At 44.0% G+C, this 27,614-nt stretch overlaps 1 protein-coding gene across 1 annotated transcript in view; it reads left to right on the top strand.

Annotated features, from left to right (window-relative positions):
* The first annotated feature begins 2,667 nt into the window (after window positions 1–2,667).
* The window catches only part of dync2li1 (dynein, cytoplasmic 2, light intermediate chain 1), a 31,373-nt gene continuing 6,426 nt past the window's right edge, over window positions 2,668–27,614 (top strand). The window contains exons 1-10 of the mRNA XM_080200648.1: window positions 2,668–2,781; window positions 4,892–5,009; window positions 6,264–6,298; window positions 6,968–7,037; window positions 11,440–11,528; window positions 13,335–13,521; window positions 24,450–24,518; window positions 24,628–24,705; window positions 25,436–25,515; window positions 25,941–26,011. Of these exons, the coding sequence (XP_080056774.1) occupies window positions 2,768–2,781; window positions 4,892–5,009; window positions 6,264–6,298; window positions 6,968–7,037; window positions 11,440–11,528; window positions 13,335–13,521; window positions 24,450–24,518; window positions 24,628–24,705; window positions 25,436–25,515; window positions 25,941–26,011 (811 nt within the window). The 5' untranslated portion in view covers window positions 2,668–2,767. The remainder of the gene's footprint in view (window positions 2,782–4,891; window positions 5,010–6,263; window positions 6,299–6,967; window positions 7,038–11,439; window positions 11,529–13,334; window positions 13,522–24,449; window positions 24,519–24,627; window positions 24,706–25,435; window positions 25,516–25,940; window positions 26,012–27,614) is intronic.

The raw sequence follows: 27,614 nt of genomic DNA, 5'->3' as shown, positions 1-27,614 counted from the left end.
GACTCCAGGCCCACAGCAATATGGTTGACTCTTAGCTGCCCTTTGAAATGGCCAAACAAGCCAGTGAGGTTAAGGGTAATTAGGGATGAGCAATAAATGCCGACACATCCCGTGAAAGAACAAAACATTGTGTTATTGGGAAAGTTGAATGTTCAGGTTATGCTTAATCTTATTGTTTTACACTTATTATTTATATTTTTAAAACATACTATGTCATAAGAACATAAGAACATAAGAAATAGGAGCAGGAGTAGGCCATCTGGCCCTTCGAGCCTGCCCCGCCATTCAATAAGATCATGGCTGATCTGTCGTGGCTCAGTTCCACTTTCCCGCCCTCTCCCCATAACCCTTAATCCCCTCTCTTATCAAAAACCCATCAACCCGCTTCTTAAAAATATTTAGCGAGGCAGCCTCCACCACTTCAACGGGCAGAGAATTCCAGAGATTCACCACCCTTTGAGTGAAGAAGTTCCTCCTCAACTCCGTTCTGAACCGCCCCCCCTTTATCTTGAGGCTGTGCCCCCTAGTCCTACTGTCTTTTTTGAGCGGGAAGAGTCTTTCCACCTCTATCCTATCCATCCCATTCATCATCTTATACGTCTCAATGAGATCTCCCCTCATTCTTCTAAACTCTAACGAGTACAAGCCTAGTTTATTCAGCCTCTCCTCATAGCTCAACCCCCTCAACTCCGGTATCAGCCTAGTAAACCTCCTCTGCACTCCCTCCAAGGCCAAAATATCCTTGCGCAGGTGCGGCGCCCAAAACTGCACACAGTACTCCAGCTGCGGCCTCACCAATGCCCTATACAGCTGCAGCAAGACCTCCCTACTTTTATATTCAATCCCCCTCGCTATGAAGGCCAGCATCCCATTCGCCTTCCTGACCACCTGCTGCACCTGCAGGCTGGGTTTTTGCGACTCATGCACAAGGACCCCGAGGTCCCTCTGCACCGTCGCCTGCTGCAGTTTTTCGCCCCGTAAGTAATAGTCCTTCCTACCATTCTTCCTACCAAAGTGGACCACCTCACACTTGCCAACATTAAATTCCATTTGCCATTTCCTGGCCCATTCGCCCAGCCTATCTAGATCCTTCTGCAGACTCTCCACACCCTCCGCACAATTTGCCTTTCCCCCAATCTTGGTGTCATCAGCAAATTTCGACACCCTACACTCGGTTCCCTCCTCCAGATCATCTATATAAATGGTAAATAGCTGAGGCCCCAGCACCGACCCCTGGGGCACCCCACTAGTCACCAACCGCCAATCCGAATAGCACCCATTGACCCCCACTCTCTGCCTCCTATTTGACAACCAATCCTCTATCCACGCTAACACCCTACCCCCAACTCCATGTCCTCTGACCTTCTGCAGTAACCTCTTGTGAGGTACCTTATCAAACGCCTTCTGAAAATCCAGAAAGACCACATCCACCGGCTCTCCTCTATCCACCGCCCTAGACACATCCTCATAGAACTCCAGTAAATTTGTCAGACACGACTTCCCTTTAATGAAACCGTGTTGCGTCTGCCCTATCAAGCAATTCCCTTCAAGATGCCTCGCAATTTCCTCCTTAATGACGGATTCTAACATTTTACCTACCACAGACGTTAAACTAACCGGCCTGTAATTCCCCGCCTTTTGCCTGGCACCCTTCTTAAACAACGGCGTAACATTAGCCGTTTTCCAATCCTCCGGCACTTCCCCGGAATCCAGCGACGTCTGGAAAATAACCACCAAGGCATCCACTATCACCTCCGCCATTTCTTTCAGAACCCTCGGATGCATTCCATCCGGTCCTGGGGACTTGTCCACAATCAGCCCCTCCAGTCTGTCGCGCACCACCTCTCTAGTAACAGTAATGTCATTAAGACCCTCCAGTCCTACCACCTTTCCATCGCTAACACCCGGCAAATTATTCACGTCCTCCTCCGTGAAGACAGAAACAAAAAAGTTATTCAAGACCTTAGCCATATCCCCATCCCCTACCACTAGGTCCCCTTTCTCATCCGCTAAGGGACCAACGTTCACCCTAGCCAGCCTCTTCCTTTTTATATATTTATAAAAACTCTTGCTATCCTTTTTTATATTAAGCGCTAGCCCAGCTGTCTCATTTGCTTTGGAGGGGGTGTGGTGTATTGAAAATTAAAGCACATTTTGTCCATATATATACCAACAGAAGTAGTTTACAAGGACAATAAAGGAATGCATGTTTCAAAAAGAAATTCACACAGGTCTTTGCTAGTATTATAACATATGGTGCAGGTTTCTTGTCAAATACAGAAAGTGCTGGAATATCTCAGTAGGTCCGAGCTGACAAAGAGTCATCCAGGCTTGATGTGTTGGTTCTATTCTCGCTCCACAGATGCTGTCAGACCTGCTGAGATGTTGCAGCACTTTGCAATTTAGCTTCAGATGCCACCATCTGCAGTATTTCATCTTTATCTTAGTGCAGATTTTTAAAACCTGATGTGACAAACCATGCAATGGGATTTTAAAACCCTGCCGTGATGCAGGGCAATATAATTCCAATATAGTCACTTTCCAACTTGTGCCTCTCCTCTTACGAAAGGACCCAATGACGTCACTTGTTTGATGTACTACAATTCCCAGAGTGCATGGCAGTGTCGGTGCGTGTGACGTCATAGGTTTGTGCGGCAACGCATGTTTCCCATGGCAACGGGGCCTGGGCGACCTGTGTGGCATTGTGCGGAGCCGAGATTCAGGTTAAAGCGAGGTTAGGGAGTGGCTGGGTCTTTGACTGTGCAGGATGCCCCGGCCGAGGTGAATGGTTAATGGTGATTGTCGCTGAATAATTGAACGTGGAGGGGAGGGAAGGGGAGCAGCGGCCTGAGGCTGGGAACGGCCCGAGGCTGGACACAGACACACACAGGGCTTACTATCAGCAATCCCAGTATTAGTGTAGTCTGTGGGGGGAGATACACTCCGGCTCTATCCCCACAGCCTCACTTTATAACCCCGACCACCGGCCTTCGGTAACCAGTTGGGGCCACGAATGGTCAAACTTCAATAACTGTGAACTAAGGGTGATCATGACGTGGCGATGCTGGTGTTGGACTGGGGTAAACACAGTAAGAAGTCTCACAACAGGTTAAAGTCCAACTGTTGGACTTAAAATCAACCTTTTTGACTTTAACCTTGTGTTGTGAGACTTGTAACTAAGGATGACATAGTGACCCAGTGATTAGCACTGCAGACTCACAGCACCAGGGAGCTGGGTTCAGTCCTCGGCTTGGGTCACTGTCTGTGTGGAGTCCGCATGTTCTCCGTTTGACTGCGTGGGTTTCCTCCAGGTGCTTCAGTTTTCACCCTCAATCTGAAAGACGTGCTGATTAGGTGCATTGACCATACTAAATCCTCTCTGTATACCTGAACAGGCGCCGGAGTGTGGCGACCAAGGGATTTTCACAATAACTTCATTCCAGAGTTAATGCAAGCCTACTTGTGATACTAATAAATAAACTTTAAAAAAATGTTTTCACACCCAGTTACTTCCACTTTTATGCTCCCAGTAATTTTTTGTTTATGCCCCTTGTGGCTCCTTTTTTTCACTGTTTATGCTCTCTAAATTCTGAATAATTATGTGTGATAGAAAGGGGGGGGCACACAACTGCCTTTAACAAAAACAGAAAATGCTGGAATATCACAGCAGGCCTGACAGCATCTACGGAGAGAGAGTAGAGACAATGGGTGAGATTTTCTAGCCTCCCACCACACGTTTCCTGCCTGTGGGAAATGGTGCATTGTTTGCCAGCGGCAGGATTTTCTGGTCCTGCCACTGTCAATGGGAAGTTCTATTGACATCACCCACACCGACGGGAAAACGGTGGAAGGGGGTGTGCTATCAGCAGGACCGGAGAATCCCACTGGCTTGAACCACCAGAGAATTCCACCCAATGTTATGAGTCTGGATAACACAATGTCAGAGCTGAGGGTAAAGAAAATTAAACAAGATTTATGCTATGAGGATAGGGGGTCAGAAGGGAGCTGAAATTGGACAAAGGAAATGTAAGTTGTGATGATAAAGGCTGAGAAAGGTGGTAAAAGTGTTCTTTAATTGATCGGCATGTGTGAATGGCAGAATAGAGGTACACAATGTTCAGGGACTACCTAAAGAACATGACAGTTGCCCTGAAGCCTGGGAGAGTGTGTGTTGGGAGACAAGACAGAGAGCAAGATTGGAGAAAAGGAAAAGTAGAAATAAGAATGAAAGGTGATACTGTCCTTTATGTTCTTGGGATGTTCCAAATCACTTGACAGCTACTGAATTGTTTTGAGGCGTAGTCCCTGTATCAGGCAACTATTCACAGCAAGTAAGTAAATGGATGAAGCATTTTGTTGGTCTTGATTGCTGATGAAAGTTGGACAAGAAATTGAGAAATTCTTTCAATAGTGTAATGACATATCTACATCCACTCAGATGGTCACATTGAAAGTATAGATCTCACCCTAACCACTGTCCTAACATGGAGTCTGAATTTTTTTTTTAAACAGTATTACCTTGTCCTTAGAATCAGTCTTTCTCCAGTTGATAGTTTTCCCTACAGAGTCAAATGTTGCCCATGTTTTAAATAAAAACCAGGAGATGTCACATTTTAGATGGAAAAAGAGCAAAAAAACCCTGAAAATATTTGAAAATGCAAATACAAATGGGAAATGCTGATAATACAAAGTGTCTTTTAAGCATTTGAAAACAAAACAATAAGTTAGTATCTTGGATGGAACTCATTTTTAAGGTTTTGTTAAACTAAAATATTCTTTTTGCAGTGTAATTTTTTTGGTGATTGTACAATGCCTAGAAATAACATTGCCAAAAGATAAAATGGCTTTTCTGAAATGTTCTTCATGTATGTGCATTTCCTTTCACCTACAGTGACACTCTCTGGGATATAGCTGTGGCTCAAGTTTCAAAGAAGACTGAGGAGAAAGAAAATGAAGAAAACTTGGAAGTCAAGGAACGATCTGTATTTTTCTTGGGAAATAAGAGTGGGGTAAGCTGCTAGGTTCACTTTCAAGCTAAAGAACAATATTTGCAGTATGTCTCCCACAAGAGAAACACTGCTGTGGAACTGCAGGAGTGGATTCTAGTGGCCATGGTATGTTACAGAATAGAAAGGTGCAAAACTACATTTGTAATTCCAATGCAAGATTAGAGTTGATGCTGATTGAAGGCTTATTTATTTTTCCACAAATAGGAAGGGAAAATCAAGTGGTCAGGTGCTCACACGCTGGAGAAACAGAAATAGAACAACTGTTAGCATCCATCCAAATCTCAGTGAGGGATGCTACAAAATGTTCCACAAAATTTTGGTATCAAAATGTTATTTAAAGTAACAGTTAGGGTCTGTTGATTTCTTTGTCCCTGATGTACTACATTAAATTGGAATTTAATTTTAATTTTTTTTGGTTAACATGCTGTTTTGCCAATTGATGCCAAGTAATAAACATTCAGCCCTGTGATATCTACATCCGATTCACCATAAGATTTAGGTTTGTTTGCGAGAAACATCTGCCTCTCTGTCTTTGGTGATGAACAGAAATAAAGGATGTTGGAGGAGGTGACAGTGGTATCTCCTCTTTCTTTAAATGTCCCCATGTAACAGTCTGCTCCCAGATCAAGACTTGTTCCATACCCTAAGTATATGGAAGCCTGTATTTGACAGCCTGAAGAAGGTTCATTACATGGAAAATTCTAGGGAAGGTCACTAACTGAAACATTTTTGGTATTGAAGATTTTGACATCCATTTTGAAAAGTTCATATTTGCATCATTTTGAAAGATGGTGATAGTACTGTATTGTTTATTCTTTCCTCTCTCTTACATTGTACAAAATCTGAGTGAAATGTAGGTTCAATGTCCCCCACATACTATTTCTACATAATACTCATAACTGTGCGAACCTACCAAGGAATTCTTCTGGAATGTGGGAGAGAATATAAGGGTGTGAGTTTCCGACCAATACTCAGTTCAATGTGGCATTAATAGGGATTAAAATGGCAGATTACCACCCTTCTCAATTGCATTGTTCATGTCAGTATGGTGCAAATTATCACACTGACTAAAGTTTCAATAATCTATAAGTTATATTTATATGTGTATTTTGTGTAATTTTAATTTTGGTAATTTCTGTTCCATGAACAATTTCCAGAGCAAATTAATTGTGAGAATTGTTAACTTTGCTTCTTGACAAATATGTGCATACATATAGAAAATTACATACTTGTCATTTGTGTTTTATTTTACAGGGAAAAACGACAATTATACTCAGGTTTCTTGACAGGTAGGTATTAATTTGTGAAATTTAGAGGACTGAGTAATGGTAGTTTACGAGAAATTGGGTTGGAGCTACTCGAAATTAACGTTTGAAAGCTGGCAGGATTTTAACTTTTGAGTTAGGACTCTGAGAAATGGCTTTAATTGCGGAAAGTAGCCAATTCTTACTCAATCTGGCCTCCAAGAAAAATAACAGGAACCTGTACAGTAACAAGGAATCAGCATAGTGGCTGGCATGGGGAAATTCCACACCTATCCAGCTCCAAAGTTTAAAGTTTATTTGTTAGTGTCACAAGTAGGTTCACATTACTATGAAAATCCCCTAGTTGCCACACTCAGGCACTTATTCGGGTACACTGAGGGAGAATTTAGCGTGGCCAGTGTATCTAACTAGCAAGTCTTTCAGACTGAGAGGGGAAACCGGTGCAGATATGGGGAGAACATGCAGAGTCCACACAGCCAGTGACTCAGGGCAGAATTGAACCCAGGACTGTGGTGCTGTGAGGCAGCATTACTAACTAGTCCATCTTTGTAATTGGGAGCAAAAATGACCTGTGTTAGAATTGGGTTTATGGTTATTTTGTTAGATATAAGTGCAGAGGAATATATAAATTTTTCAATAATAGTCTGCCAAATAAATATGATTTTAATGCTTGCAATGAACTTACCATTACAGGGATGAAATGCCAAAGCCTACTTTAGCTTTGGAATATACTTTTGGAAGAAGAGCAAAAGGACATAACACTGTACGTACTGGCATTGCTGTGTTAAAGGCAGATTTGTTTCAAGCAGGAAAGCAACTGGCATTTCTGCCTGTGGGTCAACCTTTTATTGCTAAGTTTAAGAACATAAGAAATAGGAGCAGGAGTAGGCCAACCAGCCCTTCGAGCCTGCCCCGCCATTCAATAAGATCATGGCTGATCTGCCGTGGCTCAGTCCCACATTCCCGCCCTCTCCCCATAACCCTTAATCCCCTCTCTTATCAAAAACCCATCAACCCGCATCTTAAAAATATTTAGCGAGGTAGCCTCCACCACTTCAACGGGCAGAGAATTCCAGAGATTCACCACCCTTTGAGTGAAGAAGTTCCTCCTCTGTGCCCCCTAGTCCTACTATCCTTTTTGAGCGGGAAGAGTCTCTCCACCTCTATCCTATCCATCCCATTCATCATCTTATACGTCTCAATGAGATCTCCCCTCATTCTTCTAAACTCTAACGAGTACAAGCCTAGTTTATTCAGCCTCTCCTCATAGCTCAACCCCCTCAACTCCGGCATCAGCCTAGTAAGCCTCCTCTGCACTCCCTCCAAGGCCAAAATATCCTTGCGTAAGTACGGCACCCAAAACTGCACACAGTACTCCAGCTGCGGCCTCACCAATGCCCTATACAGCCGCAGCAAGACCTCCCTACTTTTATATTCAATCCCCCTTGTGATGAAGGCCAGCATCCCATTCACCTTCCTGACCACCTGCTGCACCTGCAAGCTGGGTTTTTGCGACTCATGCACAAGGACCCCGAGGTCCCTCTGCACCGTCGCATGCTGCAGTTTTTCTCCACGTAAGTAATAATCCTTCCTACCATTATTCCTACCAAAGTGGACCACCTCGCACTTGCCAACATTAAATTCCATTTGCCATTTCCTGGCCCATTCGCCCAGCCTATCTAGATCCTTCTGTAGACTCTCCCCACCCTCCGCACAATTTGCCTTTCCACCAATTTTGGTGTCATCAGCAAATTTCGACACCCTACACTCGGTTCCCTCCTCCAGATCATCTATATAAATGGTAAATAGCTGAGGCCCCAGCACCGACCCCTGGGGCACTCCACTAGTCACCACTGACAGTTGTCACAAAGATATCTGGACTAAGACTGAGATTAGCCCACCCTTGTAACTGGTCAGATGATGAAGAATAAATAGGGGAACATCAGGATATTATGGATCAGAATGTTAATTATTAATAGAATACTAACTTTCTTGCTGTGAAGCAGAATATTAAGTTAGCTTGCACATCTAAATACATAGGGGCAACACTGTTTTAATTACTTGGTCTTATTCAAGATGGCCTGAGAGTAACCACGGCAAAGACCTTCAAAATTTACCTGATATGAATGTCAACATTATGGGACATGATATTCCAGAGTAAGCCAGTACTGAAGGTCTTGAAGGTGAAATATACATATTTGTTTTAGATTTAGTACTCCCTTGTAAGCCCTCACCCTCCAGCTCCCAACAAGAAACAGCAAAAACTTATTATTGATCTGCTGACTGCACTTTCACGAGCTACTGGGTCCAATATATCTTCTTGCTAAATTACGTTAAAAGCTTTCATTCGATCCCACTTAATTTGGACAGTGCTTTTGCCCTGAAAGTCTCTAGGCTATCTATCCAAGATTTGTAACATGTATTCTGCTCCCCATATGACCCTTAACAAGTTATAGATCTTTTATAATCTGACATGTCTCCAAAGAAATAATAGATTTGACAAAGTCATTGATTGAATGTAGTTATGATACCATTATCTCTCAAACCAGCCTGTCTAGCTTTAAACAGTAATGTTTTGCTATTTGTAATATTGTGTGGTGAACTTGTTACCCTGATGTATGAATAGGTGTATTGATTCAACACGTATAAATAGAGGAATCTGAGAGCAGCCATTTTGCGTAGTATTTCATATCCAGATATTCAAGAATAATCAACTGAATGGGAAATGCTCTCAATTACCCACATCATAGATCAGTGGAGCAGAACTTCATAATATTATGTAGAACTTCTACAGAAATGATGTGTTCTAAACTGCCTCTGCAAAACGTTTAAAGATACATTCAGGGAGAACTGATTAAAAATTGTGTGTACACTGTTTCTGAACATATATACCCATCATCCAAATAATATGTGCCTCTCAAACCTTAGAAAAGGTAGTTGTTCCTATTTGTGAAATTTTATTGCGACTTTACATTATGCATCTACGTGGTCAGGGATTTTAATAATTACAGTACTTTATAACTTATAATCATGAATTCAATTTTTTCTTACATTTGTCTTAAAATAAATTGTAACTGCATTTCTAGTGATAATTACTTGATCAGAACTATCAATTTTCTGCCACTGGAGGGCATTGGCATAATTTGCAATTACTACATAACCTACCGAGCAAAGAGATGCTGGAAATCTGAAATAAATTTGGGATGAACATTTTGGCTGTGGACTCATCAGGAGGTTTGAAACACTGAGTTCTGATAAGGGTCTACACTCAAAACATTGAGGTGGTAACATAGGATTGTGGTGCATTTCCCGGCATTTCTATTTTACTGTACACAGCAAAGTACACTGCTGCTACCTAGTGGTAGAACATTACAGAAATCTCACTGACATATAAGGGTTGCTGATGACCATTTGTCCAAATCTGAAACAATTGCTGGATTGGCATAAGAATGTGAGAAAAAGGTGCAGAAACAGCAGGCCATATGACCCCGCAATCAAGCGTGCTCCACCATTGAATAAAATCATGGCTGACCTTACCTAACTTCCTTGTCAATCAAAAATCTGTGTCACTGAGCCATTAATATATTCAATGACACAACCTCAGCTGCTCTTGTGAAGAGAATTCCAAAGTCTAACAATCCTCTCAGAGAAAAATAATCTTCTTCATCTTTGTCTTAAATGAGAAACCTGTTGCGGGTGATCTTACTTTCTTGTCCTGCCTGTCAATGGGTGGGGCGAGCCAGTGAGAATGCGAGCAAGATAGGTGAAAAATCAGGTTCACGCCCAATTTCTGACCTACCGCATTCTTACCGGGCCCGGATATTTAGCAAGATCAGCCTTGCATCCAGAAAAGGCACAAGGCTGATCTTAATATTTAAATCTATTTAAATTGCGGTTTAAACATTATTAGTGAGCAGGGACGCATTCATCCAGCTCACTTGCCTTAGTGGCCTCACCAGTGAAGCTCCTCATTGGCGGGGATCACGCATGGTCTCCGTCACCCTACCATGATGGCCTCACTGGTAGGACCAGAGGCCATTGAGGCCCTGTAAGAGGTTGGGAGCTGGAAGGGAGGAGTGTCCCTTGGACAATGCCAACCTGGCACACTGATAGTGTCCACTGGCACCAGGCAGTGCCAAGGGGTGGGGTCTAAGGGGAGGAGGCCTGGATGACAGCTGGGCATAAGGGGAGGAAGGCGGGGACATGCTGCACACTCGGCAACTGGCAATCAACTGGGCCCGGGGGGAGGGGAGGTGATCAGCCTCAGAGACTAGCGATCCTGGGCAGCGGGGGGAAGCTTCGGACGCCATCCAGGGGCAGGCAGAGAGATCTGCACAAGCGCGATTGTGCCTGTACTGCCACTGGCGGCTTTCCGGTGAGCAGAGGCCCAGCCTTCTCCCCCTACTAGCAGAAAACAGATTTAGCGATTTTTTTTTGCACAGAGTGGCATAAGATTGGACTTGTGGTCTTGCCAAAAAAAAATCTGAAACTCCTGTTTTCACGCTTGCTCAGGACTTAGAATTTTAGAAATGATCACCCTTTCCCATTACTTTTAAACCATGCCCCCTAATTCTACACCCCACCAAAAGAGGGAACATCCTACCAGAATCCACCCTGTCAAATCCCCTCAGGATCCTTTATGTTTCAATAAATGTTTCATTCTGCTACCAATGAATATAGGCTTAACTTGCTGAACCTTTCCTCATTAGACAACCCATTTATCCCTGGAATCAGCCGTGCAAACCTTCTCTCTATTGCTTCCAATGCAATTCTGTTTTTCCAGGAGACCAAAACTCTACGCAGTACTCCAGAATGAGTCTCACTAAGGCTGTGTACATCAGTAGCAACACTTCTCCACTTTGATACTCCATTCCCCTTGCATTAAAGACCAACATTCCATGTCCTTTTGCCAACACTTGCTCTTGTTTCATACAAGCTTTTTGTGATTCATGTAACAGGGCACCCAGATTCCTCTCCTTCAAAGAAGTGTCTCGATTTAAATGATATTCTGCTTTTTGATTCTTCCTGACAAAGTAGACAAACGATTGAACTCTGTAGAAAATAGAATGTTAATATAGTTGAAGTCAGCGGTAGCCATCAACATGAGATTACATATGGTAGTTTGTTACTCTAAATTTGTTTTCTATCTTTGCACTGTTTTGCAGCCAAAGGATATTGCTCACTTTTGGGAACTAGGTGGTGGAACATCATTATCTGATCTTGCTCAGATTCCAATTAGCATCGACAATATAAGGTTTGTGTTCGTGTCTTTCTAAAATTAAATATGACTTGAAGGATATTAGCATACAAAACAAAATTCTGTTTTAACCAGAATTTCTTGGTTGTAATTTTTTATACTTGATTTGCTTTTTATTTTGCTGTACAATGGTGAAAATATCTGACAACTGCTTAATACTTCACTGCACTGAAATTGCTATCCTGTATCTTATGACCTTTGATTTGCTACTCTGGTGGTTCTATGGACATTTCCACCCATGTTTGTAGCAGTTTTCCTTAAAACCCATTTTTTTTACAAACTCAAAGCTGTATTATATATTTATTTATTATAAAGCTCTTCATTCCACTGGAAATATATTATGCCCACATTACAGGTTTTTAAGACTGTTTATATCCCTTTCTTTTCCTTTTTCCTCCCCTTCAGTTTTCTCCTTCAACAAGTAGGCAAGTGAGAAAGTAGCTCCCACAACTGTACTAATGCTATTGTAACCCCTAAAATCATTCACAAGAATAGACAGCTAGACTAGACAAATACCTTGCCTGTCAGTTGATACTTTTTATATAAAGATTTGATTGGGTTTTGGTACCTTTCGTATTTAGACTTTGTATAATGTAAACTTAGCATATTTACCTTGTGGGGAATCGGAAGTGATGTTGTTCCGTTGGCTATATGCTGCAATATTACTATATTATACATGTAGGTTCCCCATATCAAAGATGCTAAAGGTAACTTGTAAATACTGGGTTTCTTGATGGAATCAACAAGTCTAGAAAGAGGGCAGTTATTCTCATTGGAGATGTACATAATTCATGTGCATCCCAGAATCAAACAGTTGTTTTGAAGGTAAAAGACAATTAACTTAAATCTCTATCTGGGACATCCTAGGAGTGAGCTTGCTACGGGGATAGGTTACAGTGAACTACCCATTTTTGTGGGATTTATTTTTCTCAGAGAAACAAGCAGAATCAGCTTAGAAGACTGTGAGAAACATTCCAGCAGTTAAGGCTATGGGGAAGGAATTCTGTATTTGCCAGCAGCCAGAACAAGAAGCATAAAAAGCCATTTCGAATCAGGGGTGTTCCCAATGTTGAGTTACTGAGCAGGAATTGCGCTTGAGTTCCGTGCTCGGAATGAAAAGTCTAAGTGCATGAGGAATTAAAATTGTCAGATCAGCCTGGTAAAGCAGTGGAAGCGATTGGCAGTGGAATGCTCGCAGTGAGAGAACAAGTTCTAGAAATCTTAAGTGCCAGACTGGAAAACTGAGGAGAATTAAAATGAATCCTGAAGAGCCGTGGTACCCCCAGCTTGTTCCCAGGCGAAGTGAAAGAACCTCAAGATCCTGGAAATTAAAGAAGAACTCTTGATTGGAATTAAGTGCAGAACGGAAAGTGTTCTGTTAAGATTTTTGGGTATAAGTAATAAAAGTATATGAAATATCGTGTTAAATTAGTAGGACTTGCTTTGTTTATTTCTCATACAGAAAATGTTTTTGTTTAAAACATGAAATCTTGTGACATAACTTCTTTCAGGCAAAAACTGAAAGTTTGATATTTCCTAAAAGTTAAAGGTCTCCCTTGAGATCATAACACACAAAAAGAAAAACTTTGCTACATAGATGAGGTACCATATCTATACAATTTGCTGGCTAATCAAATAGAATTTAAAACTTTGTCATGTGTATCTTCTGTAATGGGCTTAGACAGATATAATTTGATATGGTGATAAGGGTGACATCTTCTGAAGAGAAAGATCCTACTATTTTACAACTTTTAAATGCATTGAAAGCAATTGAAGGCATTTGTGTCGTTCTATTTGAATTAGGACCCTTTCTATTGTTTTGGTTTTGGATCTCTCCAAACCCAATGACCTCTGGACAAATATGGAGAAACTGCTGAGTGTGACAAGGAATCATATAAATATGGCTATAAATGAACTGAGCAAAAAAGATTCCATAAATGTGAATGACATCAAGCAAAGGACCTGGAAAACTTTGCAGAAGAATCATCCGGTGAGTCTAGAGAACTCTGTTTAACATCAGTAATATAGCATTCAAAACTAATTTAATAATAAATTGTATTGATTGTTGAGTGTATTTTGTTTAGTGCATGAGAAGTCAAGACCAGGTTTAGTCTTCAGCTTAAATCATTCTTGAACATCTTGATATGAAAAACTATGCAATTATCCTCTCGAGTATAGAGGATAATTGGAGCAGGTCACATGTATGTAACTTATTCCTTGCTTTAAAATAATTCATCTGTAATTTTTATATAATACTTCGTTTTTATATAATTTAAAGTTAAATAGCAAACATTGAAGTTAAAGGTTACTTATTAGTGTAACAAGTAGGCTTTCATTAACACTGCAATGAAGTTGCTGCAAAAATCCCCTGGTCGCCACAGTCTGGCGCCTTTTCAGGTACATAAGAACATAAGAAATAGGAGCAGGAGTAGGCCATCCAGCCCTTCGAGCCTGCCCCGCCATTCAATAAGATCATGGCTGATCTGTCGCTGCTCAGTTCCACTTTCCCGCCCTGTCCCCATAACCCTTAATCCCCTCTCCTATCAAAAACCCATCAACCCGCGTCTTAAAAATATTTAGCGAGGCAGCCTCCACCACTTCAACGGGCAGAGAATTCCAGAGATTCACCACCCTTTGAGTGAAGAAGTTCCTCCTCAACTCCGTTTTAAACCGCCCCCCTTTTATCTTGAGGCTGTGCCCCCTAGTCCTATTGTCTTTTTTGAGTGGGAAGAGTCTTTCCACCTCTATCCTATCCATCCCATTCACCATCTTATACGTCTCAATGAGATCTCCTCTCATTCTTCTAAACTCTAACGAGTACAAGCCCAGTTTATTCAGCCTCTCCTCATAGCTCAACCCCCTCAACTCCGGTATCAGCCTAGTAAACCTCCTCTGCACTCCCTCCAAGGCCAAAATATCTTTGCGCAGGTGCGGCGCCCAAAAATGCACACAGTACTCCAGTTGCGGCCTCACCAATGCCCTATACAGCTGCAGCAAGACCTCCCTACTTTTATATTCAATCCCCCTCGCTATGAAGGCCAGCATCCCATTCGCCTTCCTGACCACCTGCTGCACCTGCAAGCTGGGTTTTTGCGACTCATGCACAAGGACCCCGAGGTCCCTCTGCACCGTCGCCTGCTGCAGTTTTTCGCCCCGTAAGTAATAGTCCTTCCTACCATTCTTCCTACCAAAGTGGACCACCTCACACTTGCCAACATTAAATTCCATTTGCCATTTCCTGGCCCATTCGCCCAGCCTATCTAGATCCTTCTGCAGACTCTCCACACCCTCCGCACAATTTGCCGTTCCCCCAATCTTGGTGTCATCAGCAAATTTCGACACTCTACACTCGGTTCCCTCCTCCAGATCATCTATATAAATGGTAAAAAGCTGAGGCCCCAGCACCGACCCCTGGGGCACTCCACTAGTCACCATCCGCCAATCCGAATAGCACCCGTTGACCCCCACTCTCTGCCTCCTATTTGACAACCAATCCTCTATCCACGCTAACACCCTACCCCCAACTCCATGTCCCTCGACCTTCTGCAATAACCTCTTGTGAGGCACTTTGTCAAACGCCTTCTGAAAATCTAGAAAGACCACATCCACCGGCTCTCCTCTATCCACCGCCCTAGACACATCCTCATAGAACTCCAGTAAATTTGTCAGACACGACTTCCCTTTAATGAAACCGTGCTGCGTCTGCTCTATCAAGCAATTCCCTTCAAGATGCCTCGCAATTTCCTCCTTAGTGACAGATTCTAACATTTTACCTACCACAGACGTTAAACTAACCAGCCTATAATTCCCCGCCTTTTGCCTGGCACCCTTCTTAAACAACGGCGTAACATTAGCCGTTTTCCAATCATCCGGCACTTCCCCGGAATCCAGCGACGTTTGGAAAATAACCACCAAGGCATCCACTATCACCTCCGCCATTTCTTTCAGAACCCTCGGATGCATTCCATCCGGTCCTGGGGACTTGTCCACAATCAGCCCCTCCAGTCTGTCGAGCACCGCCTTTCTAGTAACAGTAATGTCATTAAGACCCTCCATTCCTACCACCTTTCCATCGCTAACACCCGGCAAATTATTCACGTCCTCCTCCGTGAAGACAGAAACAAAAAAGTTATTCAATACCTTAGCCATTTCCCCATCCCCTACCACTAGGTCCCCTTTCTCATCCTCTAAAGGACCAACATTCACCCTAGCCAGCCTCTTCCTTTTTATATATTTATAAAAACTCTTGCTATCCTTTTTTATATTAAGCGCTAGCCCAGCTTCATAGTTTCTCCTACCCTTCTTTATCAACTTCTTTGTCAATCTTTGTTGACATTTAAACCTCTCCCAATCCTGGAGCTGAGAGAGAGAGAGACAGAGCTAAGATTTTACCTGTTAAAAACCTGTTTAAAATAAGTTTAAAGCACTTTACTCTTTGTAGAACTGTTTAAAGCATTTATTTATTGTATTTACTGCTTTAAGAATTCTGAGGGTGTGGTGAAAAGGCATTTGTGGACCAGCCTGCTTAATTATCAAGGGGCCACACGGTGAAGCCTTCCATTGTTTGCTGGAGCTGAGAGAGAGAGAGACAGAGCTAAGATTTTACCTGTTAAAAACCTGTTTAAAATAAGTTTAAAGCACTTTACTCTTTGTAGAACTGTTTAAAGCATTTATTTATTGTATTTACTGCTTTAAGAATTCTGAGGGTGTGGTGAAAAGGCATTTGTGGACCAGCCTGCTTTAAATCAGCGCCAGGTTTAAAAGGAGGCCTGGTGTAGACAGCGGGCAGCGTCTGAGCGGGCAGCGGAGTGAGTGGGAAGCAGAGTGAGTTAATAGGGCTTAATATCAAAAAGGGCTGGAAGGAAAAAAGGCCAGGTGAGTTTGTTTGAAAAAAAACAAGGAAAAAAAATTTTTTCAAAACTACTACAGCAAGAAACAAGGAAAAAAATTTTTTCCCATAAAAAATTACAGTGAATAATGGAGGGGCATGTGATGTGTGGTTTGTGTATGATGTGGGAACTGGCAGACCCCAGGGTCCTTCCCAGTGACCATGTCTGCAGTAAGTGCAGGTTGCTGGAGGAGCTCCAGCTCAAGGTGGATGAGCTGGCCTCTGAGCTACAGACACTGAGGCTCATCAGGGGGAGAGAGGGTGCCCCTAGACTGGCTAAATCTAAGGGTCAGGGACAAAAGGGGGCTGCTGGGAGGAGGAGGAAGGGGGGTGAGGAGCGGAGGCCTCAGCCTCTTAATCTGCATAACAGGTTTGAGGTTCTTGCTTCCAGTCTGGAAGAGGACGAGGCAGGTGAGGTTGGTGAGCAAACTGCACACGGTACAGTGATGCAGCAGGACATAGGCAAAGAGAAGGGGAAAAGGAACGTAGTAGTGATTGGGGATAGTGGGGTGAAGAGTATTGACACTGTCCTTTGTCACAATGACAAAGTGCACAGAAGGGTGTGTTGTCTGCCTGGTGCTCGGGTACAGGATGTCACAGCTGGGCTGCAGAGGAACCTGGAGTGGGAGGGTGAGAACCCGGTCGTTGTAGTACATGTGGGTGCCGGCGACGTAGGCAAAGTGCGGACTGAGGATCTGCAGAGGGAGTATGAGAAGCTGGGAATGGAATTAAAAAGTAGAACCGACAAGGTGGTCGTCTCTGGGCTACTGCCTGAACTGAGTGCAGACGGGCGTAGGGTTGACAGGATAAAGGAAGTGAATGGGTGGCTCAGGGATTGGTGTGGGAGGAATGGGTTCGAATTTATGGGGCATTGGCACCAGTATTGGGGTAGGTGGGACTTGTTCGGGCGGGATGGGGTTGGTCTGAATCGTGCTGGGACCAGAGTGTTGGCGAATCGAGTAAAGAGGACTGTAGACAGGGCTTTAAACTAATTAGGGGGGGGGAGGGTGCGAGGGTAGGTGACGCTACGAGGTCTAAAGTTAAGGATAGGGTACAGGTAAGGGAAGAGGCCGAGGATGTCCCAATTGGTGGCGTTACGGCAAATAGGGTCCAGGTGAAGGCTGGGATGAAAGCGCTTTATCTGAATGCACGAAGCATTCGGAATAAAGTGGATGAGCTGGTGGCGCAGATCGACACAAATGGATACGATCTGGTGGCCATTACAGAGACGTGGCTGCAAGGTGACAGGGACTGGGAGATGAATGTACAGGGCTATCAAGTGTTTAGGAAGGATAGGCAGGAGGAAAGAGGGGGTGGCGTAGCTCTGCTGATTAAGGATAGTATCAAGGTGGTAGCAAGGGATGATATCGGAGCCAAAGAGCAGAACGTGGAATCGTTGTGGGTGGAGATTAGGAACAGCAAAGGGAGGAAGACGCTGGTGGGTGTCGTCTATAGGCCCCCGAATAATGATCTGGAGGTGGGGCGGGCTGTTAACACGCAAATAAGTGCGGCGTGCAGGAATGGGACGGCAGTAGTTATGGGAGATTTCAATCTGCATATTGATTGGTCGACCCATGTTGGACGAGGTGGGCTCGAGGAGGAGTTCTTGGAATGCTGCCAGGATAATTTCCTTGAACAGTGTGTGTTGGAGCCGACGAGGGAGCAAGCTATCTTGGATCTGGTGCTATGTAATGAGGCGGGTAGAATTAGGGACCTTGCGGTGAAGGATCCTCTTGGAGAGAGTGATCATTGTATGGTGGAGTTTCTGGTGCAGATGGAGGAGGAGAAAGTGGGTTCCCGGACGCGCGTCCTTTGTTTGAATAGAGGGGAGTATGGTAGGATGAGAGAAGAATTGGCGAATGTGGACTGGGGGAATGTGTTGGAAGGTAGGTCTGCTGAGGAGCAGTGGAGGATCTTTAAGGAGATCTTTCTTGGTGCTCAGCAGAAATTTATTCCGATGGTTAAAAAGGACAGTAGGAAGAGAGGTAATAAGCCGTGGATAACGAAGGAGGTGAAGGAAAGTGTTAAACTAAAAGCGGAGGAATTTAGAGTAGCTAAGAGCAGTGGGTGAGAAGAGGATTGGGAAAGGTTTAAATGTCAACAAAGATTGACAAAGAAGTTGATAAAGGAGGGTAGGAGAAGCTATGAGGCTGGGCTAGCGCTTAATATAAAAAAGGATAGCAAGAGTTTTTATAAATATATAAAAAGGAAGAGGCTGGCTAGGGTGAATGTTGGTCCTTTAGAGGATGAGAAAGGGGAGCTAGTGGTAGGGGATGGGGATATGGCGAAGGTCTTGAATAACTTTTTTGTTTCTGTCTTCACGGAGGAGGACGTGAATAATTTGCCGGGTGTTAGCGATGGAAAGGTGGTAGGAATGGAGGGTCTTAATGACATTACTGTTACTAGAGAGGTGGTGCTCGACAGACTGGAGGGGCTGATTGTGGACAAGTCCCCAGGACCGGATGGAATGCATCCGAGGGTTCTGAAAGAAATGGCGGAGGTGATAGTGGATGCCTTGGTGGTTATTTTCCAGACGTCGCTGGATTCCGGGGAAGTGCCGGAAGATTGGAAAACGGCTAATGTTACGCCGTTGTTTAAGAAGGGTGCCAGGCAAAAGGCGGGGAATTATAGGCCGGTTAGTTTAACGTCTGTGGTAGGTAAAATGTTAGAATCCATCATTAAGCAGGAAATTGCGAGGCATCTTGAAGGGAATTGCTTGATAGGGCGGACGCAACACGGTTTCATTAAAGGGAAGTCGTGTCTGACAAATTTACTGGAGTTCTATGAGGATGTGTCTAGGGCAGTGGATAGAGGAGAGCCGGTGGATGTGGTCTTTCTGGATTTTCAGAAGGCGTTTGACAAGGTACCTCACAGGAGGTTATTGCAGAAGGTCAGGGGACATGGAGTTGGGGGTAGGGTGTTAGCGTGGATAGAGGATTGGTTGTCAAATAGGAGGCAGAGAGTGGGGGTCAATGGGTGCTATTCGGATTGGCGGATGGTGACTAGTGGGGTGCCCCAGGGGTCGGTGCTGGGGCCTCAGCTATTTACCATTTATATAGATGATCTGGAGGAGGGAACCGAGTGCAGGGTGTCGAAATTTGCTGATGACACCAAGATTGGGGGAACGGCAAATTGTGCGGAGGGTGTGGAGAGTCTGCAGAAGGATCTAGATAGGCTGGGCGAATGGGCCAGGAAATGGCAAATGGAATTTAATGTTGGCAAGTGTGAGGTGGTCCACTTTGGTAGGAAGAATGGTAGGAAGGACTATTACTTACGTGGCGAAAAACTGCAGCAGGCGACGGTGCAGAGGGACCTCGGGGTCCTTGTGCATGAATCGCAAAAACCCAGCTTGCAGGTGCAGCAGGTGGTCAGGAAGGCGAATGGGATGCTGGCCTTCATAGCGAGGGGGATTGAATATAAAAGTAGGGAGGTCTTGCTGCAGCTGTATAGGGCATTGGTGAGGCCGCAGCTGGAGTACTGTGTGCAGTTTTGGGCGCCGCACCTGCGCAAGGATATTTTGGCCCTGGAGGGAGTGCAGAGGAGGTTTACTAGGCTGATACCGGAGTTGAGGGGATTGAGCTATGAGGAGAGGCTGAATAAACTAGGCTTGTACTCGTTAGAGTTTAGAAGAATGAGGGGAGATCTCATTGAGACTTATAAGATGATGAATGGGATGGATAGGATAGAGGTGGAGAGACTCTTCCCGCTCAAAAAAGACAGTAGGACTAGGGGGCACAGCCTCAAGATAAAGGGGAGGCGGTTTAGAACGGAGTTGAGGAGGAACTTCTTCACTCAAAGGGTGGTGAATCTCTGGAATTCTCTGCCCGTTGAAGTGGTGGAGGCTGCCTCGCTAAATATTTTTAAGAAGCGGGTTGATGGGTTTTTGATAAGAGAAGGGATTAAGGGTTATGGGGAGAGGGCGGGAAAGTGGAACTGAGCCACGACAGATCAGCCATGATCTTATTGAATGGCGGGGCAGGCTCGAAGGGCTAGATGGCCTACTCCTGCTCCTATTTCTTATGTTCTTATGTTCTTAATCCTCTTCTCGCCCACTACTCTTAGCTACTCTAAATTCCTCCGCTTTTAGTTTAACACTTTCCTTCACCTCCTTCGTTATCCACGGCTTATTACCTCTCCTACTATCCTTTTTGACCCTCGGAATAAATTTCCGTTGAGCACCAAGAAAGATCTCCTTAAAGATCCTCCACTGCTCCTCAACAGACCCTCCCTCCAATGCGCTCTCCCAGTCCACATTCGCCAATTCTTCTCTCATCCTACCGTACTCCCCTCTATTCAAACAAAGGACGCGTGTCCAGGAACCCACTTTCTCCTCCTCCATCTGCACCAGAAACTCCACCATACAATGATCACTCTCCCCAAGAGGATCCTTCACCACAAGGTCCCTAATTCTACCCACTTCGTTACATAGCATCAGATCCAAGATAGCTCGCTCCCTCGTCGGCTCCAACACACACTGTTCGAGGAAACTATCCCGGCAGCATTCCAAGAACTCTTCCTTGAGCCCCCCATGTCCAACATGGGTCGACCAATCAATATGCAGATTGAAATCCCCCATAACTACGGCCGTCCCATTCCTGCACGCTGCACTTATTTGCGTGTTAACAGCCCGCCCCATCTCCAGATCATTATTCGGGGGCCTATAGACGACACCCACCAGCGTCTTCCTCCCTTTGCTGTTCCTAATCTCCACCCACAACGATTCCACCCTCTGCTCCTTGGCTCCAGTATCATCCCTTGCTACCACCGTGATGCTATCCTTAATCAGCAGAGCTACGCCCCCCCCTTTTCCCTCCTGCCTATCCTTCCTAAACACTTGATAGCCCTGTACATTCAGCTCCCAGTCCCTGTCACCCTGCAGCCACGTCTCTGTAATGGCCACCAGATCGTATCCATTTGTGTCGATCTGCGCCATCAGCTCATCCACTTTATTCCTAATGCTTCGTGCATTCAGATAAAGTGCTTTCATCCCAGCCTTCACCTGGACCCTATTTGCCGCAACGCCACCAACTATACTCACGCCCCCTACTCCCTCTATTATTGGGACATCCTCGGCCTCTTCCCTTACATGTACACTCTCCTTAACTTTAGACCTCGTAAGGTCACCTACCCTCGCACCCTCCCCCCTCCTAATTAGTTTAAAGCCCTGTCTACAGTCCTCTTTACTTGATTCGCCAGCACTCTGGTCCCAGCACGGTTCAGACCAACCCCATCCCGCCCGAACAGGTCCCACCTACCCCAATACTGGTGCCAATGCCCCATAAATTCAAACCCATTCCTCCCACACCAATCCCGGAGCCACCCATTCACTTCCTTAATCCTGTCAACCCTACGCCCATCTGCACACGGTTCAGGCAGTAGCCCAGAGATAACCACCTTGTCGGTTCTACTTTTTAATTCCGTTCCCAGCTTTTCATACTCCCTCCCCAGATCCTCAGTCTGCATTTTGCTTACGTCGCCGGCACCCACATGAACCACAACGACCGGATTCTCACCCTCCCACTCCAGGTTCCTCTGCAGCCCAGCTGCGACATCCCGGACCCGAGCACCAGGCAGACAACACACCTTTCTGTGCACTTTGTCATTGTGACAAAGGACAGTGTCAATACCCTTCACCCCACTATCCCCAATCACTACTACGTTCCTTTTCCCATTCTCTTTGCCTATGTCCTGCTGCAGCACTGTACCGTGTGCAGCTTGCTCACCAACCTCACCTGCCTCGTTCTCGTCCAGCCTGGAAGCAAGAACCTCAAACCTGTTATGCAGATTAAGAGGCTGAGGCCTCCGCTCCTCACCCCCCTTCCTCCTCCCAGCAGCCCCCTCTTGTCCCTGACCCTTAGAGTTAGCCAGTCTAGGGGGGGTGGATGTCACTTGCACCCTATTGACAATGGCACCCTCTCTCCCCCTGATGAGCCTCAGTGTCTGTAGCTCAGAGGCCAGCTCATTTACCCTGAGCTGGAGCTCCTCCAGCAACCTGCACTTACTGCAGACATGGTCACTGGGATGAACCCTAGGGTCCACCAGTTCCCACATCATACAGAAACCACACATCACATGCCCCTCCATTATTCACTGTAGTAGTTTTGAAAAAATTTTTTTTGTTTTTTTTTGTTTTTCAAACGAACTCACCTGGCCTTTTTTCCTTCCAGCCCTTTTTGATATTAAGCCCTAGTAGCTCACTCTGCTTCCCACTCACTCTGCTGCCCACTCACTCTGCTGCCCACTCACTCCGCTGCCCGCTGTCTACACCAGGCCTCCTTTTAAACCTGGCGCTGATTTAAAGCTGATGGCCCACAACTGCCTGCTAACCACTCCCTCAGAATTCTTAAAGCAGTAAATACAATAAATAAATGCTTTAAACAGTTCTACAAAGAACAAAGTGCTTTAAACTTATTTTAAACAGGTTTTTAACAGGTAAAATCTTAGCTCTCTCTCTGCTCCTTCACTCGTCTGCTCCAGCAAACAATGGAAGGCTTCACCTTGTGGTCAGTTGATATTTAAAGCTGATGGACCACAACTGCCTGCTAACCACTCCGTCAGAATTCTTAAAGCAGTAAATACAATAAATAAATGCTTTAAACAGTTCTACAAAGAACAAAGTGCTTTAAACTTATTTTAAACAGGTTTTTAACAGGTAAAATCTTAGCTCTCTCTCTGCTCCTTCACTCGTCTGCTCCAGCAAACAATGGTACACCAAGGGAGAATTTAGTATGGCCAATACACCTAACCAGCACCTCTTTTGGACTGTGGGAGGAAACTGGGGCACCCAGAGGAAACTCATGCAGACTCCACATAGACAGTGACCCAAGCCGGGAATTGAACCTGGGCCCCTGGTGCTGTGAGACAGCTTTGACAGTCACTGTGCCACTATACCACCTTCACCCTTAGCAGTTTGCTAAGCTGAAAAATAGGGTTTCTATGTTGTGCAAATTGAGAAGCCAAAAAATGTGTGTAATTACATTGTGATTAATTTACAGATGCATTCTCAATTATTTAAGTGGATATAAATGTTTATAACAGAAAAGCAAAATTAACAGAAGTAAGCTTATGTAGACAGGAAATGAGGACAGACAGAACTTTTCCACATATTTATTTGGGTCAGCATGATCAACTCCCCTGTCTGTGTCAGTCATTACTCTTCAATTCATCCTCCAAAGAAACTACTTATTTACTAGCGATTCATGTATAATCTGGACTGCCCTGGATGATCAATAGTCTTGATTATAAAAAACAATGCAGCTCAAACAAATGTTATGACAGTTGTCTCTGGAATTATCTATGAATCTAGCACGGGTGTGGGTGTGTTTCCCTTTTTGCCATTTTTAAATTATGCACTGTCTATGGCCAGGCTTTTAGATATGGGAAATGGTGATTAGCCAAACCTTGCTGCCTATACTTGTTTTGAAAAATGAGTGTCTTTTTTTTTCTGTCCCATTTCTTTAAAATTACAATCAAATTGTCATTAAGCTCTCCCATGAGCAGCAGTATTATGATAAAATCCTATCAGACACACACACGTGCATACAAACGTGCTATTGCTAATTTGTCAGCTTGCTACACTTTGGTAAAGATTTTGAAGAGGCTAGTATTGACTTCAAAATATTCTCTCTTTCACAGTGATATTCTGAATTAATCACGAATATCGAAAGATATTCCTTTGAAATTAGTACCCCTCTTGGTGATGTACACCTTCCATCTCAAATATTCTGGTATTAGATGGCATCAGTTTTAATCTTTTATTTTAATCATAATTGGATAAAGTAAACTGGAATTTATCCGTAGAGGTTTACAGCACTGGTGGTCTTTTGTATCTCTGCCAGCTCTTAACTAGAGCTGTCACAACATTTTAGTAGCATGTTATTTGACTTTAGCCTTGGGTGTGTTTGAATTGGATTTGGGTACAGATAGTTTTGAGTTTTTTTTAGCTATTTTGTACAGATGTGTCTGGGTGTATGTATTCCTTAAGCATCAAAATACATTTATTTTTTCTTTCTCTTTTAAAATTCCGACAGGACTGGGAACTAATTGATCCATTTCCCATTCCTCTTGTTATAATTGGAAGCAAGTATGATATTTTTCAGGTATGGTGCAGATTACACTATCAGTTTCAATTGCTGCATTTTCATAACTTAGTTATTGTTGTGAACATTGTCGCTGTCTTGATTTGTTAATGGCTGACTCTTTCTATAGGATTTTGAGTCTGAAAAGAGAAAAATAATCTGCAAGACACTGCGCTTTGTAGCCCATTACTATGGAGCTTCATTATTGGTATGTTTGGATTATTTACGTGATTGTATTTAGAATCTCTTCTTTGGGTAAATGCTGATTTGTTCTTCATCAAGAGAAGAAGATCACAGAGACAGGGCCCCATTTAAGAGCTTTACTTACAGTTATAAAAGCAATTTGTCTCTTTTGATTTGCATGCTGAATAATCAGTGTTGATCCCAAGGTGACCAATACTCAGTCATCCATTCCAGTTCTTCCTGGAATGAGAGATTTTTGTAATCTCAGATTTTGATGATTTTTATTTTTGGAGATAATGTTACAGAATGGGCTAGATGCAAAGCTAAGTTTATTCTGCCCTGCTCTGACAATACGCTGGTCTCAATTTCAGAAGAAAGCTACCTCTACATTTTCTACCAGTCATCTGTGTGAGATATTTGAGTAAGATTGCTGGTTTTCTCAAAACATTTGGTATTAGTGCTGTGGGCTCTCAATCAGTAAGAATTGGTTTGATACAGGTAAACCCGATGAATATAATACTCTTAACCTTCATTTCAACATCTTTGAAGGTACAGAGTTCTTGCACATCTTGCCCCATCAGATCTTAGGAAAACAAAGGAAAAAAATACTTAATGGTGTCAAAATGGTTTCACATTTATATAATTTTTTGTTTCAATCTTACTCATATCTATTGTGTCATATGTAAATACGTGAGTGGGTAAGAAATTAAAAGAGGAATATTCATGTCAAATCCTAAAAGAAAATATCTGTTTAGTTTTTCAGCAATAAGGCAGAAAGCACAATATCTAAGATGCGGACTGTTCTAAACCATTTGGCATTTGGCACTGACAGAAGGTGAGCAACATGTATGTTTTACTTGCAGTGCCAATGTCTTGGCGCAATGATTACTTAATAAGGAAAATAGGTCCGAGATCAGGTGAGCAACATGTACGTTTTACGTGCAGTGCCTCTGCCTGGGCATGATGATTACTTAATAAGGAAAATAGGTCTGAGATGTAGTGCCATTCTTGAAATGTGTTTGTGGCATAAAATGCTGACTCTTATTCTTGTCAAGAATCAAAGATAGTTAAGCCTCTGGACACCTCTGTGGTTTGCTATCAGCTGGTCTTAACCTTCCAGCCTAAAAACATACCAGCATGACACAGGAAGAGAGCCCTCTGCCCACAGACAGTTTTTCTTTGACGACCTTACATGGTTTTGAACAGCCTTTGTTTTAAACAAACGTGTAATTCTTTGAAATCTCTAATGCTGTTTTGTAGCAAAACTGTATCTGTAGAGTACAACAAGCCGTTGTTTGTTCCAGCTGGACTGGATTCACTGAGTTTGATTGGTAAGTAACCAAAAACTATTTTACTACAGTAGTTTATAGTGGTGAGGGGCTACAGTTTGCAACAGGCTACATTATCTATTATAATAATGATTCCTTTCTACACAAAAGGAAATTAGAAATCAAAATTGTCCCTTTGGATTCAGTTCCTGACTTCCCAATAACTGAAAACATTTTGGGCAGAATTTTCCTGTCCCACCCACCATGGGAATCATAGCGGGTGATACAGGACCATGCAAAGGTCCGTTGGCTTAAGGTGGGATTTTGCAGTTTTGGGGCAAGCGTGGATGGACAATCCTGCCTGGGTCTTAACTTGCCCAACCCCAGTTGTGTGGCCTGAAAGAAAAATAGAGTTTCCTCTCAGAAAATACATTTTTATTATTTGATGAGGTCTTATAACAAATTACCCTTATAATAAATTACAGTGCATGCGAGTGACAGAAAACTGAACAAACAGCCCTTAGGCACACGTTGTGACCAATTCTTCTGTCTGCGATCTTCCAGCCAGTTGTATTTTTTTGTGTCAGAATGATTGTGCATATTTTGTGCCATAGCCACAGTAAGGATCCAATTTGAAAATTGGTAGATCAAGACTAAATTTCTCTGTAACCTGGTTTGGAGACACGAAACACTTTAGTGTGTACATTAGCTGACCAAAAATAAGTCGCAATAATTTTGAAATAAAAACAGAAAATGCTGGAAATACGAAGCAGGCCTGGTGGAAGGATCGATGGACAGAGAAAGATTCAGGAGCGATTATCCCAAAAAAATTCTAAGTGTCAAATTCGTGTAAAAACTGGAGTAAATACCACTGGTTTTTTTCAGTGGGACTTTAAAAATGAATCTCCCACACTCTATGCACTGCAGAGAACACTAGCGTAAATCAGTCCAGAAATCAGTGGGCGGAGCCAACAATATAATGGTGAGCGGGCCACTGTGCATGCACTGATCTGTCAGTGTCGAGATTGGTGCAGGCGCAGTGGTCCCTATCTACCAGCTTCCCAATTGCTTGTCAACCCTGCAACCTCTGCATCACCAGCTATGTGACACACCCCCACTCCCCTCCATCCCATGGCCCAATTGCTGGTCCCCCAAATATGCCTGCGCCAGCCTTGACCCCACCTCGATATACGCAACCCCCCTCCCACTCCCCCCTCCCAGCGCCCCCCCCACACACACACACACACACACCGGCAGCCCCAATCCTGTAGCAGGCTGATTCCACCGCCCCCACCCCAAAGGCCAGCCCCAATTGCTGGCCTCCATCCAGCTGCTTGCAATCCTGAGTGCAGAGTGGTAACGGGACCCCTCCCCACTGCTAATGATCACCCCCAAAAGGCCCTGTGCCCATTAGGCAGTGCCAAGATGCCCCCTGTGCATTGGCACTTTGCCCCCTGGACAGTGTCAGGGGCCCCAGGCTGGCACTGTCAAGGTGGCAGTGCCTGAGGGCAACCTCCCCATCCCACCCACCACCACCAGTGCCCGATCCTTTGGAAGGCCTCAATTGCCACCCTTCACTCCAGTGGGGCTGGGCCGCCAGCTTCTTGCAAGTGGGGAGTTATACTAAACCCTGTTGGAGTGAAATATCCTGGCTGTGGGGAGAGGC

This window comes from Carcharhinus amblyrhynchos, chromosome 12, assembly GCF_965287045.1.
Source record: "Carcharhinus amblyrhynchos chromosome 12, sCarAmb.v2.hapA, whole genome shotgun sequence".
In the NCBI taxonomy this organism is placed as follows: Eukaryota; Metazoa; Chordata; class Chondrichthyes; order Carcharhiniformes; family Carcharhinidae; genus Carcharhinus; species Carcharhinus amblyrhynchos.
Note: the sequence above shows the minus strand (reverse complement) of the source record. Positions and strands in the feature narration are given on the sequence as shown.